Source organism: Pyrgilauda ruficollis, unplaced genomic scaffold (assembly GCF_017590135.1).
Source record: "Pyrgilauda ruficollis isolate IOZ18807 unplaced genomic scaffold, ASM1759013v1 scaffold13, whole genome shotgun sequence".
Lineage (NCBI taxonomy): Eukaryota > Metazoa > Chordata > Aves > Passeriformes > Passeridae > Pyrgilauda > Pyrgilauda ruficollis.
In genome coordinates, this window is record NW_024511432.1 from 2,898,795 (window position 1) to 2,915,514 (window position 16,720).

The window sequence follows — 16,720 nt, forward strand, 5'->3', positions numbered from 1 at the left end:
TTCCTCTGTGTGTAAACCCCAGGCTTTATTTGCTAAACAATACTCAAGCACTGCTCTCATAACTGAATTCTACATGCCCTCCCAGGAGTACTTTTTTGGCACAGTACCAGCAATACCCTCGTACTTGCATTCACACACATCATTATAGAAAGGATAATTACCCTCATTTGTCACGTCAGAAACTGGGGCAATGAAAGATTATGATCCAGAGTACCTGTTAATTGGGTGTCCAGACCTGTTTGCTTTTCCCCAGAATACTGAATATGACCATATTTTCACCACCAATGATAAAAACACCCTCCCAGACAACCAGACTTTTATTTCCACTATATCACATTTCCAGTTGCAGGTCCAGTCCCCACAAGGAATGAGACAGGAATCAATGGAAACAGTAGCAGAGATTTAATACTTTTAAGTCAGGAGCATGAAGAGAAACTGCTCAGACAATCCCAAAATCATGCAAATTCTCAGTGCCTGTCTTTGCAACCTTACAGACCAAAGGATTTTTAACTTACCGTATATTTACCAAAAAAAACCAAAACCTTCTAAAACTCCACACCTCAACAGACCAATAAATGATTCTGGCATTTCAGACAAGCTATTCAATTCCTTTATTGAGGACAAACACTACTTAGCAGCTGTAGAGTAAAATCATGCTCACAATAATTTTAAAAAGTTACCATGTAGTCCTATGCAAGTACTGTAATTACATTACACCACCCTGAGCTGCAGAAATCACAGAAAGCCCAGGCTGAGCTTTCTTGGCATCAGTTGTGTTCGTAAGAACTGAGGATTAGTCTCACTTTATTCTTCTATTCTAGTTTTTGCAGCCCTATCTAGCCTTACACTCCCCTTCTATTTCCTGACCTTGTTATAAATAATGGGTTTAGTCAGTTCCAATATCAACTAAAGAGACAATACCAACTCAGGGCCTTGAAACCACCTCATATCTCACAGCTTCATCCTCCTAAGCCATTGGTACTTTCCAGTAATGGTCCTAAATAATGACTTCCATCCTGAGATAGCAATTTGCCCAAGAAAATACCATAACATGAATTCAGTTTTCTTGTATTGAGGCGTTTGGTAGGTTGTTTTGTTTGGTTTGTTTTTTTTTTTTTTCTTTTTGTAGAGAGAAGTGGTAAAGAATAATTACTCACTTTAATTTATAAGACACAATGATGGAAAACAGTCTGTCAATTCAGAGAACATAAACACCATCATATTCAAAGATGAAAACTTTAAGAACAAGGCTAAGGATAAAAGCATGTTAATCATTTTTAAGTAGTGTTACATACCTAAATAATGAGCTGCAGAAGATTCTTTGTCTACATTACAACAATTCAAAATATTCTCAGCAAATTACCAAACTCTTTCAGCCAAAATCTTCATAATGTTAACAAAAGACTTGTTGAATTAATATTTGACAAGTACCTCAATTTATTAGTAACTCCAAATTCAGGTGCACATTGCAAATACTCACAGAAACCTTCAATCTTGTCAGCTGTCTTGCTCCATGCTACCTGCCTGGTTTCCATTATGACTTGAATAGTCCTCCTTTCTGGGCTGCTCTTCTTAAGACTGAATATTGTCATAACAGTTCCCAATTCCAAGGTCCTTTTGATCTGGCTTTTCTCATACTCGGGCAGCACTCCATAGTCTATAGTCTTTCTGGGCATTTTTTCTTTTTAATCAAACTTTTATGGTCTTCAGTGTCCTAAAGAGAAAAAATTATAAGGAAGAAAATTGAAAAATTCAATAATTAAAACAGCATTTTCATTTCTTTAAAGATCACATTTATGTAGTTAGATACCTAACACAGACTGTTTCCCATGCAAATGCAAGGCAGGTACATGGCCAACATTGACTCTTGCTGGTTTATCCTGACAGGATCCTTCACAGAGGGCAGTTCCAGCAATATCAGCTTGTGAAAACTCTTGCACTGTATTAGAATTTAAACATGGATGAGATCTACATGAGAATGTAAAGCAGGTAACTGTCCTTTTGAGAACTGTAGTGAAGGGAAAACATGAGCAATACAAACACTAAGTGCTGGCAACGTCTAAACATCATTTTTTGCACTTTTAAAACTTCATGGCTTTGTTCCTCCTACACAGTCTGCCTTCTCTTACCCACACGTTGGGTGGCAGATATTTGTGTGCATACACTTGGGACACATCCTGGCACAGAACAGCCAAAAGAGGGATGTGTACAGAGCAGATCTCACAAATATTAGCAAGTTCTTGTGCCCTCTGGTCTCCCACATCACTGCACCAAACCGCTAATTACGAGCTTGATTACTCCTCAGTGAGGTTATTTACAAAGAGGATGGTCTGCAAGCTGCTCTGTCACCCATGAACGAGTAGCACTGTCACACAAGTCTCAGGGGTTGCTGCCACACAGCTCCCAGCCATCCCCCCTGACCTGATCCCCGAGCAGGACAGGTTTACAGCAGCTCTGTGCATGCAGCCACCAGGCACGGCTCCCCTCTGCTCCTCTTCCTCTCTCCTCAGGCCACTGCTCTCCATCACAAGCAGTTTCAGTTTCCGTGTTCATGGCTAATTCGACCGTGGCACTTCTCGCTTCCCCTTCGTGACTTCTGCCAGCCTCGCCCCCTCACCCCGTGTGCTGTCTCCTGACCGCTCTTTGCTGCTCCCTCTCATTAACAGCACTCAGTTGCCTTTAGCATCGTCTCACCAGCTGCTCTAGGAGCAATCTCCCTGACTTTGAAGCTGCTCGGTGCAATCTTTCCAATCCCTTTTTGAATTCTACCTCTTCAATAAACACTTTTTTTGTTTTTGCAAGTTAACAGAGAAGCCACAAGAGTCCTTTCTTACTTCTGCACTGCCAACAGTGAGCTTGAAGTGCTTTACAGCAGGATGTAGAGCATGGTTTGCAAAACATACACATCATTTAGTGTTTTATATTGCCTTGTTACAGTAATAAAAAAATGGAGTATTCTTTCCTTATATTACTGAAAAAATTTATGTATCCCAATCCTATAGCTGAGAGGGAGTGAACAACTTTGAAGTACTGTAATCAACAGTAGATTTATTATTTTCTTTTAGCCATAATGTAACTGATCCTTTTAGACTACCTGAGATAATAATTTAAATTATGACAGGCCTGAACCTAAAAAAACAGCCATGGTCATCTTGCTACAATGATTTATTAAAATAAGAAATGAAAGGAGGGAAATATAAACAATTAAATTAAAATGTTTGAACAGTGTCTGTTTTCTAATAAAAAAAAAATTAGAAACACTGCCTTCTCACTTTGCTCTTTTCATTAAGAATCATAATAAAACAAATAAGCTGTCATCTGGGATAAGGATTAAGCATTCGTGCAGCACTACACTATACAAAAGCCTGAACTATACAATATACAAAACTGTGTGAACCATACACTACACAAAAACCTGAACTTTTAAATGAGCATAGGTTTTCAAGAGATTATAAAAAAATATACATCAGCTCTGCCTTTTACAGTACAAGGTATGGCTGTTAAATGAAATATGATTTAGAAAAACGAGAAAAGAAGTTTCTACATGCAGCTATTTAACAAAGGGCAATGCAGTAGGGTTTTTGAGAGATAACTCCCTTAGTACAAAGGAACTGCCTCTCAGAGGTGGCTTCTTAAGCAGTTTCTGTTGAATATAATATACTGTACTTCCCCTTTTAAAGGAGTTCTTTCTCCCGAAACCAGAGAGAACAGTGGATTTAATATAATTTAACTCCTAAGTCACAAGCCAAGTTTTTGACTTAAGGTGGAAAGAATATTGCAGTATTTGATCAACCTAACTGATGACTCCTAGGCTACCTGCTCCACTTTAGGAGTAACATCACAAAAAGCTGCCTAACAGTAAAAGAACTAACAGAAGTCCTTCAGGACTTCAGGAATTGTCTTACACCACAGGTGCCCCTCAGCCTTCCTGACACCCTTCACTGCATGACAACTTGAATTAACAATCTTTCTACCCATTCATGGAGCAGAACTCTGTGATGACCTTCATCAGCCCATTACCTGCATGCCTCCAAACCAGCAGAGTGTGAGCTACAAGATGCCGTGTGTAACAGAAGCACCACTGCTCTTCTGCTGAAAAGTTACTTAAGCCTCAGTTGGAAAGATCCAACATTACTTACAGGACTCAGCAAGTGAGTTAATAATCATCAAAACATGCCACAAGCTCCAGCTTAGACACAGACATGACTCCTTCCCTTTGACTGTAGGAATTACAGGAGCTAAATTTTGAAGGTGTCCTGTACCATATGCAAAACTTGGATCACTTGTTACTGTTTGTGTAAGACCTGGTCTGATAGGCTTTAACTGAAAAGCCTAAACGTGGACATTAAAAAAAAAAACAAACACCCAACCGAACAACTTCTATTTAATCTATCCTGTCCACTTAGTTTTACTTCAGACTTTAACAAACAAACCCTTCTTAGCAGAAGATTGGTGTATAGCTCCTAACTCTATTCGTGATTACACAGAGAGGAAAAACTAGAAAAGGCAATCTATAAACATACCAGCTAGCAAAGAATAGCTCAGATAACCACTGATGGATCCATAGTCTGTTACAATTTCACCCACATGACACAGCAGGTGCTTTCCAGACACAGAAATTTAACCAAGAAGTGCAGTCCAAAGTTTGCCTCCAGTCAATTTCTAAATTTTCCCATGTGCTCTGGGCATTGCAAAAAGTTTGTTGCATCCTCTGCCCGGAGCTCTGCCTTTGGATTCAGGACATCACCTCGCCAGATGGACAAGCACCAGTGACACCAGCGCAGTACAATGGCAGTAATAATTAATAACTATCGATGCACGGCCCTCGCGATGCAGCTGCTGCCCGCAGAGCCCTGCGGCCTGGCGGGGCGAGCAGCGGAGCGGAACCGCCGAACCGCGGTGCCCACCTGCCCGGGCAAGCCGGGCCCTCAGCCCGGGCAGGGCCGCGCACGGCTGGGCTGCTCTCAGCACCGCCACACTGCCAAGGTTTCCTTCCTTCTTCTCCGTCAGCCTGGGCTGCGGCGGGGCCCGGCCAGACACAAGGCGCGGGGCGGCAGGGCCACCTCAGGGAGCCCCCAGCCTGCCTTGTCCCCTCCAGCCCAAGTGCCCGCCGCCCCGTGGCACGACTGTCCCTCACCCTCCGCTGCACCGACCCCGCGCATCCCCCGCCTGCCCTCCCCAGAGCCTCCCTCCCGCCGGACTCGCCGCCCCGCCCATTACCCGCGGCACCTGCTGCTGCTGCTGCTGCCGCCGGGCCGCCCTCACCTGCGCGGCGGCGGGCGCTCCGTGCGGCGGCGGGGCAGTGCGGGCAGTGCCGTCCCGCTGCCGTCCCGCTGCCGTCCCGCTGGTCCCGCGGCGCCTCTCGGGGCTCCGCTTCTGCCGTCACCGGGAAGGGGCGGCGCCACCTGACCCCGCGGCCACCCCGGGCGCCCTCAGCGCGGGCTGCCCTCAGCCCCGGGCACCGGGCCTGCCCTCCCGTGTCCTCCTCAGCCCCGGGCTGCCCTCAGCCCCCGGGCACCGGGCCTGCCATCCCGCGTCCTCCTCAGCCCCGGGCTGTCCTCAGCCCCCGGGCACCGGGCCTGCCCTCCCGCGTCCTCCTCAGCGCCGAAGCGGGGCCGGGACTGTTCGGGATTCCTCGCCCCGTCCCTCTGTCCGCCCCGGCTGCCACTGTCCCCGCAGGGCCCCATGCCCGCAGCCCCTGAGGCGCGGTGTCCCCTCTGCCAGGGCGGGCTGTCCCGCCGCTCGGAGCTGATGTTCTGCTCGTCTGAGGAGGGTGATGGAGCCTTAGGAAAAGGTTGTGTAGCATCACTGTCGCTGGAGTTGCCTTGTCAAGTTAAAACTGACTCCAAGCGATCCGCTGCATTTGTATTGCACGTCAGTTTAGGAGTAGCGATGCTAGAAGTATTTCCCAGGTTGGGATTCTGAATAGTGGTAGGACGACAGGTCAAGCCCTGGTACAGCCATTCAGCTTGATGTATTGGTCTTGTCCCAGACCATTTTGATAAATCTGGGGAAAATTCCTACACCCATAGGCGGGATGACGAGGTCATCACAGGGAACAAGTCATGCCAGATCATCAGACACCAAAATAAATGCCCAGAAACCAAAGCTGGAGATGACACAGCATTTTCAAAAAAGATCTTGGCCATTTCTGCAAGGTCTATGCCATGTTACAATGGCAAGTCCTTTATTCCAAATGCAGATTCCCAAACACAGACCTTAAGTTTCATGGAGATAATTCTTCATCTCCCCTCCTTCCAATACTGGTGGCTGGCACAAGGGAGTGAAAAGCACAGGTCTTTTAACAGACTAATCTACTCTGTTGGGAGCAAAAATAGTTTTCCATAATTTCAGTCAGCATTATATATAGTTGAACAGTAATCAAACATGAATTGATACTTTCACCCTATACGTGCAGAAACTACTGAAACAAAATGATATTTGCAATGGGGTTCTGCACCAAATGCCACCAAAAATAATCCCTAGCTACACAGAATGAGAAGAAAACATCAATTCTGTCTTCTGTAGGAGCAATTTGGGAAAAACTCTTGCCAAAAGCAAACTAACAAGCCTTTATCATGCTCAAAAGTACCAAAGGGCTTCAAACAAGCATGACCTATCAGAAAAGAACTGAAGGACACATTCAAAATATACCACCACAAAAGGAAGAAAAGCCTGAAAGCCAATACCTGGGAAAGGTTGTGGTTCATTTTAAATGCAAAAGATGATCATTACAATCTTATCACTGTTACTATTCTGTGTAGACTTTTCACATTTTTCCAGAAGTCTAACCTGGGAAAAGTTTTTCTCTTTATAAAAAGTGTGACTCCATTACAAATTCACATAACATCTAACAGAAGCCAAAGTAGTAAATTAATAAGAATAGTAGAATAATTATTAGTCACCCATGGTGTGTCTCTGCCACACAATATTTCTAGCTCTTCATCTTTAAAGTCTTCAATGTTTCATGTTGAAGCTGCCTTTGAAATGATGTGAACAGTGGCAAAAAGCAAGAGCCAAGCAGCCAGTTTCCCCAGCTGCAGGTGCTAATACCCAAACATCCATTCACACCCCAGAGAGCTGAAGGGTGCAGGTGATCCTGGGCATTTTACAAGCAGGAGATGGCAGTATTCACTTAATGTCAGCTGTCAGATCCAGGAGTCATCTGGGTCCGTTGACAGTGAATCCAAGTTCCAGCAAATACCAGCCCCAGCAGCTGGTTCTACTTCGCTTGGCCAGGTACCAACAGTGTCCTCACCAGCCATATGGCACAGCTTCAGCACAGGAACCACCCTTGAGCAACCCAGAAGCCACACAGGCACAGGGCCGCTCATCTTGATGGTATTTAGAACTGTGCTGCAGTAGATAAAACACTGCTACAAAGAAAAACTTTGGTCTGGTCATACTTGTGGTTGTGCCTCATTGGCGTTGTGGAAGGACAAATAAAACCTACCCATTCCCAACATTTCTTGCATGACCTTAGACTTACCTGATAAAATGCTCTTAAAGCTGAAGAGTCATTATATAGCCAGAGAAAATATGTATCTTGAAGAGAGTCATAGCTGCAGCGGGGATCATAACAGTGAATCCTGAAAATTGCTGGATGTAACAAAATCTCAGATGGAGTAAGCAATCCTTAAAACCAAACCAATAAAAGAGTAACTCTTAGAAACAGCAGCTGTTATTCAGCACATTCACTAGACCTGAAATAAGAGTACTCAGACTTCCTCACAATCCCAACAGATTTGAGTTATTATCAGAATCAGCAGCTCTGCCATCCAACAACCAAACCTCAAAAGTGAGAACTTCCAGACAGACCACATAATTAACTGTAAGGATTATGGATTTCATAGTCACAGATCGGTGACATCTCCAGTCCTTTTTTTTTAGGGAAAAAAACAAAACCTGTAGAGCTTTTTTTCTCTGAGGAAAATATATGCTGAGGACAGGTGTGGGAAAATTAGGTCTCTGAGTTGAAGAATCCGCCCCAGCAAAGCCTGTATGTTTAAAAAGAAGAAGGTTAACCACTAGAATAAAATCTTCCTTCCTTTATTCTTTTTTTTTTTTTTTTTCAGTTTAACTTCCTTCTTAAAATTTTAAAAGACCCATTGAATTGTTAAAATAGCACAATTTATAGTATAAGATCTGAAAAGCAAGTTTTTCAGCTAGAGTGTAGTTTTACATTCTGGTCATAAATCCCTCAGAAAGGGAATTTATAGTGTTCATGCTGACACTCTCTTAATTGCAGCATTGAAAATTCAACCCTGTCTTATATTTGGTAATGAAATGTTGATTGCTTCCCCTGAAGAATAAAGCAAGGCATGAAAGAGAAGCACAGGACTGGCTAGTTGGCCTCGTGGATATAATAAATAATGGTCACAAAACTGGTGCCACTTCCTCACAGGAGATGCAAAGAAGAACGAACTTTTGTGCAGAAGACAGAAGTTGAAAATCTTTACCCCATCAATTGTAAGAAATGTTAAAGAGTGATTAGGCAGGAGAAACAAATATTTTAGAGACTGTCACAGACATTTTGTAGCCAAAGGATTTACTAACCACCACCATCTCTGCACTCCTTAGCAGGATGTATTAGCTCAGCTGGATTTTCTGGTTAGAGCTGCAAAACTATAACCAGAAATTTCATAAAGAAAACTTAATTTTCAAGGTCTTCCTTTATGGACTTTTCATCTGCAGGACTCAAGCTGATTTTAAACCTGTCAAGAAAACTCACAGTTTGGGTTTTAGAGTGAGGTAGCAACAACTGCTGCAGTCTGGAGGGAAGAGGGGAAGGATGTCCCTCGCAGTGACTGTTGTCACTGACAGAGCAGTCCTGTGCCACCCCAGCTCCTCATGGCAATAGCTTCAGCTACTCTGGGAAGCCTTGGTCATCTTTAGTGGCTCAAAGGGTCTTTATAGCATGAAGCTGACTCTTGAGAACAATGTCCAGCTGTAGCAGCACAATTCAAGTAGTGAATTTTACAGGAGATCCACCTTCAACGCCATCACAGAGTGTGACAGGTCCAACACCCCCAGCACATCTCAGCATAACAATGAGCTCAGGCTCATTGAAGAGAATCTCTTGTAGAAAGTGTTCTAGTGCGTACTTGGCTCCGTTCTTATCTGAGTTGCATTTTAATCTCAGTAAATTATTGTCACTTAATCATAATATTTAAAGTAAATATTGACTTAAAGTAAACTACTAAGGTCACTAGCAGAAAAGCTGACATGAAGGAAGGGTGGTTGTACTTGTAAGTGGCTGGCCTGCTGCCTGCTGAAACGTTTGAGTCCTCAAAAGTTGAGCTACGCCTCAGTTCAGTCACCCTGTCTCTTGTTATTTGCAAGATCTGCATTTAAAAAATCTTCTGAGGAGCTACTGCCCACTGGCCTCATACACCAAATACAGTGCTGTCCCTTACAATTTCTGTAACAATTTGCATTTACAGATGTCAAAACAATTTTTTAAAAAAATGGAAATCATTATATCATATTTTCAAAGGCATCAGGCCCAGAGGGTGAGGAGGTTTGCCAAAGATCTCACAGCAGTTACGCGCCTTGGGCAGAACATTGCTTCCAGGTTTTATCCTAATGTCCTGACTTTGGAATGGCATTTCCTCATAGCAAAGCTAGCTGTGCCAGAAGAAACCTTTTCATTTATCAGAATTATACTTTCAAAAGTTTCAGTCAAGCGAAAACAACTGTGTGGTTTGCTCAGCTCAATAAAAACCTTTTAAAAAATACATATGAAAATATTTTAAATAAGTGTCAAAGTGCATTTTTTAGACACACATTAATGAGTTATTTACTCAGCATCTTGAGCTAGTTTTGACCACAGAAGGGGTTTAAAGGGCCTGCAATCTCACCTTTAGATGAAGAGTTAAATATTACAGTCACTACGTCCACAGTGATAAAATGCCAGCAGCTCATCACCACACTATCAACAAGGAGCTGATACCGATGTTACAAGGCCTCAGCAGAAAAGGAAAACTGCAGAAGACTCTGCAGGGAACCAGAGAAAATTTTCTCCTGTGCTTTTTAAGCCAATTAAATTAAAATATTTCATAAAAATAATGTGCTTTTGAGTGGGAAGGACTGGGAACAAAACAGCATTTGACAATAGTTTTGAATTAAGCGAGTTGTAACTCAGCAAGAAACAGTCCAGTTCTCCCCCCAGGTAACTTTCAGCCTTTCATTTCTTTCCCGCTACAGACTGGGAGTTGAGGAGAGAAAAGGCTCTGTTACCATCTGCTTCAGCCTCCTGCTCTCACTCATTATCCCTGTAAGCCTGGAGAGCTTCAGGAAAGGGATCTTCAGGCAGGCTGGGCACAGCTCAGCCTTCAGCCACTGCTCTGAGCCCATCCCAGGAGGGACTCAGTGTGACAAGAACACACACCAAGGCTTCTCTCCATGGTTATTTGCCTTTTTCCTCCCATTCTGCTGAACTCTTCTTAACACTGATCCCGCTACTGCTGGTGGAAGCTTTTCTGGGATCATAAAACAGAGATAGGCCAGGTCTTTCTTTACTTTCTACATGGCTGATTGCAGGGATTTATTATCGTACAAGGCCTTCTCTCAGGGCACACAGGAAGGGAGGAGAAGTTCCTTGCATCTGTGCTCACTCATGCATAGATCAGCTTTAATCTGACACATGCTACATCAGAAAAGTTTAGAAAAGCCCTCTAGTTAATCAAAGCACAAGAATTCTCCGGGGATGGCAACAGCACGCTGGTCCTAATGCAGATAAGCATGTAGTCATGTAAAAACACGTGTCAAAATGTCACTAAAATCAAAATATGATTGAAAAATTAATGATATCCTTGAGTGATAATTTCTAAATAGAGATAGAATGAGATGCTCTACAGGGATATGCCTTCCAGATGCCTGTGCCTTGGAAAAGCATCCATCTGGTTATATCTCCAGGATCAGCATATTTGTATAGAATGCAAATCACTCCTGCAACTGCTGTTATCTTTCTGCACTGTAGTCATAACTGAGTGAGTCATGTTAAAGGGTCAAAACCTTCTGTTCCACTTTTTGTGATAAGCATCTTTTCAACATGCAGTGTTAGAGATCCTGTGTGCCAGCAGATCGAGGTGGGAGCTGGTATGGGGTGATCTATAATCATGATTTTTACTAAGAGACTTCTGAGTATCCTGGGGAGCAAATTTACCTTTGTAGCTTCAGAAGAGGCTCAGTTTAGAAGAGCAGAGGATCATTTTTCAGAAATGCAGGCAGAAGGCAGATATCAACAACCCCATCTGGCTGCTGATCTCAAATACATGTGTGTGTGTGTGTATAAAAATGAATATAGGTAAAATCCTATTGTTTCACTTATCATATTAAAAAATAATATTTTCACATCTCCAAACAGATTATATTAGTGCAAAATTCAGAAAAAACACAATATGTTTGTAAACACTAGCTACAACACCTCTCGATCACTAACATTTGACTGAAAATCTGAATTTAGACACTTTATGAGATGCTTTAAAAATAGACACAATATTTGACTTCTACAGAGGGAAAAAAAAAAAAGGCAACCAGCTTTCTTTCAATGGAAAATTTCTAACATGCTCTTCATTTAACAGGAGACAATGTCTAGAATAAAGAACTTAGCAAAGTGAATTTAAAAGTGCTTATTTGACCTGATCGCCAATTAAAAATATTTTGGTATTTTGGTTAACTTCAGCTGAGCATCCAGGACTTGTGTGTGCTTGTAATGATTGTAAAAATGTCACACACACATAAAAAAATTTGTTTCCTCTTTTCTCCTTAGACTGGACTAGTAATTTTCAAATACCACCTTCTCTTTCAAAAAAAAAAAAAAAAAAAAAAATAAAAAAAACCTTTTTAAATTTCCTTTATGATTAAGAAAGTCCTTTCATCACGGAACTAAGCTACAGAATATTTTACAGGAGAGAAGACAAAGGCTGGAACACTGAAGGCTCTGCCAGGTAATTTAAACCCAACTGTGTTCTCTCCAGAACCTTTCTGCCACACGTGGGGAATTATTTAACCCATTTTTGCAAAGGATAAGTGCCCTGCTGAGCCTCAAGGCAGCAATACAGAGCTTACCTTTAATCCTGTGCAGAATAATGAGTGATACACTGCTGAGATTAGTGAGGCAGTGTCAAACGGAGGTTTCTTCCTCTTTGTACTCTGACTCCACCTGGGTAAAAGCACACTGTTAAGACCCCTTAAGCATACAAAATCTCTAATCAAGTTTTCGACAGCCTGGGTCTTTTAGCTAATTTAAAATTTAAAAGAAAAAAAGTTGTCACCTTTGATGACATTCACTTCCTTGCAAGGACAGGTTTTGTTATGGCTGTTTCTAGCAGGGGGGAAAAAATAAAAGCAAAAAAAGTTCTAAGAAAAAAAGTGGAACAGTAATTCTGAAATATGTCCCTTCCAGCCAGCAGGACTCTCCTCTTGTAGCACCCGCATGGGCTGAGCCCTTTTTCCTCTCACTTGCATCATGCCTTAATAGCCTGGCAATGTGCTAACAATGCTCCCACCTGAGATCAGCTATTCTAACAGTTTCTGGTTGTCTTAGGCAAATTTCAAATTCTTTGCCTTCTGGTTTCTAAACTTTTGGGATGCCCTTTCTTTCTAAGTTTTTTCTGCATCTAAGGGGTTTATAAATTACTTTTTTTACAAACATTGAGAGTCTTAGGGACTCTGCTCATTAAGCTTTTAGGAAAATGTCAAATATTTTAATCCTTAGGAAGAAAAAACATCAAAACCCTGAGAATTGAAAAAGTCACGTCTGTTTTGAGAAATGTATTTATAATAGATATGCAAACATTCGGCTTGTGTTTACCCACGTGCTGTTAGGAGAAAATGGTTTAAGCATGGAACCCAGGATTTAAAAGTTAGACCAGAAAAGAACTCCTGGTTTGTTACCCTGGAGGGAAATAGATGAGGAGAAGGTTCACTTTGTTAACAACTGATAATTAGCACTCATTTTATTTTTTTATTTTAAAAATAGTGAATACTTTGAAGCTGGATAATACCGGTTTTCAATTTATTTATATGCAAATAATAATTAGAATTTATAATTAGACCTGTAGATAAATCTACCTAGAAATAAATACGATTTTAACAGATTGAAATGTAATACAAATATTTATATCAAAGCACAGTTTGAATATGGCAAAACAGCTCATTTTTTGAGACATTTCATGAAAACAAAACAAAACATGACACTCTTTGACGAAAAAAAAAAATACAGAAAACTAAAAATAGAAAGCCATGCAGAAATATAGCTGGAAAAGAGGGTCCTTATAGGACCTCTAAGGAAAAGAAAGAAAATGCTGCTCCCAGTAAGTGCCAGTCAGCAGCTGTCCCCTGGTCTGGCAGCACAGATGGAGGGAACACACAGAGCTGCTGACTTGATGACAGACATCTCCAGCGGGCTGAGAAGACCTTGGCCATTGCTGTGGCAGGAAAGCCTCAGTTACACAGCAAAAACAACAGCTAAAGTTGCTTCTTGATGATTTTTGTAGCCTGACAACAGCCAGGCTTTAGCAGCGGGCAGTGCAATAGCAGCAGTGCTGCAGCAAGAAGGTTTTGCTAAGAAAATTGCCAGACAAAAAAGGCATCAAAAAAACATCCTTGATACTACAGAACAAATATAGCAAAATATTTCCAGCCTCCTACTACAGTGGACATCGGTGAGGTGGTTTGATGTCAGGGAGGAGATCAGTCAGCAGAATGAGAAAGGACAGGGCTGGAGGAAGTGATGTCTCCAACCCCATGCCGCCTCTGCCCTGCTCTGCTTTTAGCTCCTGTCTTGTCAAGAGCAGCTTGTTACCCCCAAAAGATGAGAGATAAGGTCAATGGAAGTGCAAGGTGTTGCCAGACTGGCTATTTTTTTTCTTTTTTCTTTTTTTTTCAAAGAGAGGAAATAATGTGTGCAGAGCAGCGGTGGTTCGTATTGGGTCAGTCAGGAAGTGTGGGCCTGAGAATTTAAAAGACAGGCATTTTTGTTTTGTGGTTCTCTCAGAGAGCAAAAGCATACAAGAAAACTTTTTTTGGCTAAAAAATGCAAACCTTGAGTTCACCTACAGCTAGCTGAGCTGTCAACATCATGTTTCACTCTGAAGAATGTCACTTTAATTGGAATATTTTGCATCTGTGGCTGCAGTTATTACAGAAATGCTAAATAGCTAAAACCAGTGCTCCTTTCGATTGCAGCACAGATAATAGCAGAAGGAGGACAGGAAGACAATGAGAGATTATTATTAACTCTATTCCCACCAGTGAAGAGCTGAGGCATAATTGGTTTCAAGCTGAAGTTTCACACACATCTTCATCCGGCACTTGCTGTTAAAAAGGCAGTCCCTGCTTCTGTTGTCCTCATTTGCCTCTTGCCATCTCTGCCCCAGCTCGGCCCATGGAGATAAGAAAAATCTGAAAACACAAATCCAAAACTAACGCTGTTAATATTGCAGGTAATGGAAAATAGGAGATCAGCTGGAGATATATCTCTTTAAGTTACAAAACTGCTTTTAATTTGGCCTTTCGACTTATAAGCAGTAAACAAACTGATAATCTTTACTGCTGTAAATGGGTATGGAAAATTAATGCAACAGAACCACTTAGAAGCTCACAAGAGTAGTCCTTGAACAGCATAGCTGGCTGAAATACCTGGAATTCAATCTGCATGTTACACAGTTACCTCTACCTTCTGATGAGGAAGCTGAAAATAGAGACTGTAATTAAGCAAAGCACTGTGTGTTTTGAAATTCGTTAATGAAAAAACCAACCAGCCAGCAAAGAACTGATTCTTGTGCTGACAAAGAGAAAAGGAAAAATCTGTTGTGCCAAGACATCTGTGAACAACTTAAAATACATTAAGATATATATATATTATATATATATATATCTATGTGTGACAAAAAAAATACAGTAAGAAATTTAATGCTTCACTTGACATTAAGATATATATATATATATATATATGTGTGTGACAAAAAAAAAATACAGTAAGAAATTTAATGATTCACTTGAAAAAAAAAATTTGCAAACAGGAAAATAATCACCAAACACAAGTTTTTCAAAAACCTCCATATTATGAAAAAAATCCACACTAATAATCTCTGTTTCAATAATCCAGCAGAAAAGTTGAGAGCAGAGCTGCCTTGGAAATGCTATTTCTTGCTGACATATGTTTTATAGATATTTTTTAGACCTTCAGACATCATGGCATTATTTATGTGGGTGCTGAGAACAAATTTGCTGCCTTCCCAGGCTTGATCAAAAATATTTTTAATCACTGTCAAAAATCAGGCTCTGCAGAAAAATTTGGATGAGCTGAAGAGAAAAAAAAAGCTGCAGTTTCTCCTCAGTGTGTGTGGAGTCCCTGCACCACGTTGGTTCAACACTATCTCCTTTTCATATTTACTGTTAAAAGGAAAGATGAATGTTTTAGGGATAGGCTGGTCCTACCATCATAAAAAATATGTTTTTTAATTAGACTTCCCTCTGATTGAAGGAAACCAGCAGTCTTTCTGGATATGTTTTAGTTGAGAAAAAATCAAGGAAGAAATGGCCATGCTTCTTGTACCAAAGTTCTGGGTTACTGCAGATGAGAAGAGACCCAGTCAGAGTGACAATGCCAGCTGAGTTTACAGGAAATGTCTTTGTAAAAAAAATGACAGACACATTTTTAGCAGCTGATTTGTTCAAAAAATACCCTAAAATCCCAAACACAGCAAACAGATCCTCTTTATTCTGTAGGGCTTGTTGCAGGCCCTTGAGAACAAAGAGCAGAATAATAAACCAAAGGACATCACTGAGGCTGTGCTGTGGTTTTGTAGCACCAGGTCACATCTCAAACCCCACCACCTGAGCTGCTGCTCTTGTGTGACCACAGCTGGGCCACCTGCACTCACACCAGAGAGCTCGTGGCTCCTTTGCTTGCTCGCATCACTGCGGGCAGAAGCCGGAGTTGGGATAAACAAAACTCTTGCAAAGCATCCAGGAGAAACCCGTGAACTCAATGGAAAGCAGTTGGCTGCTTGTTTTCCTTCCTTGTTTACCCTCAGATTGTTTGGACTGCAAATATGGTGGAGGTTGATGTCACAGAGGGGACAGGAACAACTTTCTGCAGAAAGCAGTGCACATCCCGAGAGAGCAGCAGCACTCCAAAACACTGAGCCTTTTTCAAGGGATCGGAGCACCTCATTGCAATGGGAGCTTCAGAATCCCTCACCAGAGCCCCTGCATGGCAGCAGCTGCCCTGCACAGCCCGGGGTTTGCATGGCAGGGCACGCTTCCTGCTGGGATCACAGCCACACTCTGCTCTCCCCAGCCCTGCAGCTGCTCCTTGGGGACCTCAGGCAAATCACTCTGTGCCTCACCTTCCCCAGCTGCAAAATGGGCAGGAGGATATTTCACTTTGCTGGGATTTTGGATAAGGAATACAGGAGGCAGTGTTTGTGATGCAGTATTTGGGATGCAGTGTTTGTGGTACATTATTTATCAGCAAGGCTCCACCACTAATGCAGCATTATTACAATTAACATTGCTATTGTTTTACTTCAGACAGAATCTGTGCTATCAAAAGTTATCTTGCTGTACTTAAAAACTAAATCTGCATGAGTTTAGCTCTGAAAAAACAATTTGTAATTCTGAGTCCAATATGCCAACCATATTTATTCATATCTCTATTTTTTCAGCTACCATATGATACAATCATGTTGGCAAAAAAGAAATATAT

The 16,720-nt window shown here is 41.8% G+C and overlaps 1 protein-coding gene across 3 annotated transcripts in view; it reads right to left on the minus strand.

Moving 5' to 3' along the window:
• The window catches only part of PLCG2 (phospholipase C gamma 2), a 56,269-nt gene extending 50,924 nt beyond the window's left edge, over positions 1 to 5,345 (minus strand). The window contains exons 1-2 of one of the 3 annotated variants that reach the window (XM_041458919.1): positions 5,266 to 5,345; positions 1,481 to 1,714 (exon numbers count right to left, since the gene is read on the minus strand). In XM_041458919.1, coding sequence (XP_041314853.1) covers positions 1,481 to 1,676 — 196 coding nt within the window. In that variant the 5' untranslated portion in view covers positions 1,677 to 1,714; positions 5,266 to 5,345. Of the gene's footprint in view, positions 1 to 1,431; positions 1,715 to 5,229 lie in introns of those variants that run through there. The other 2 variants (XM_041458920.1, XM_041458921.1) reach the window with 2 other exon arrangements.
• Positions 5,346 to 16,720: the final 11,375 nt, after the last annotated feature.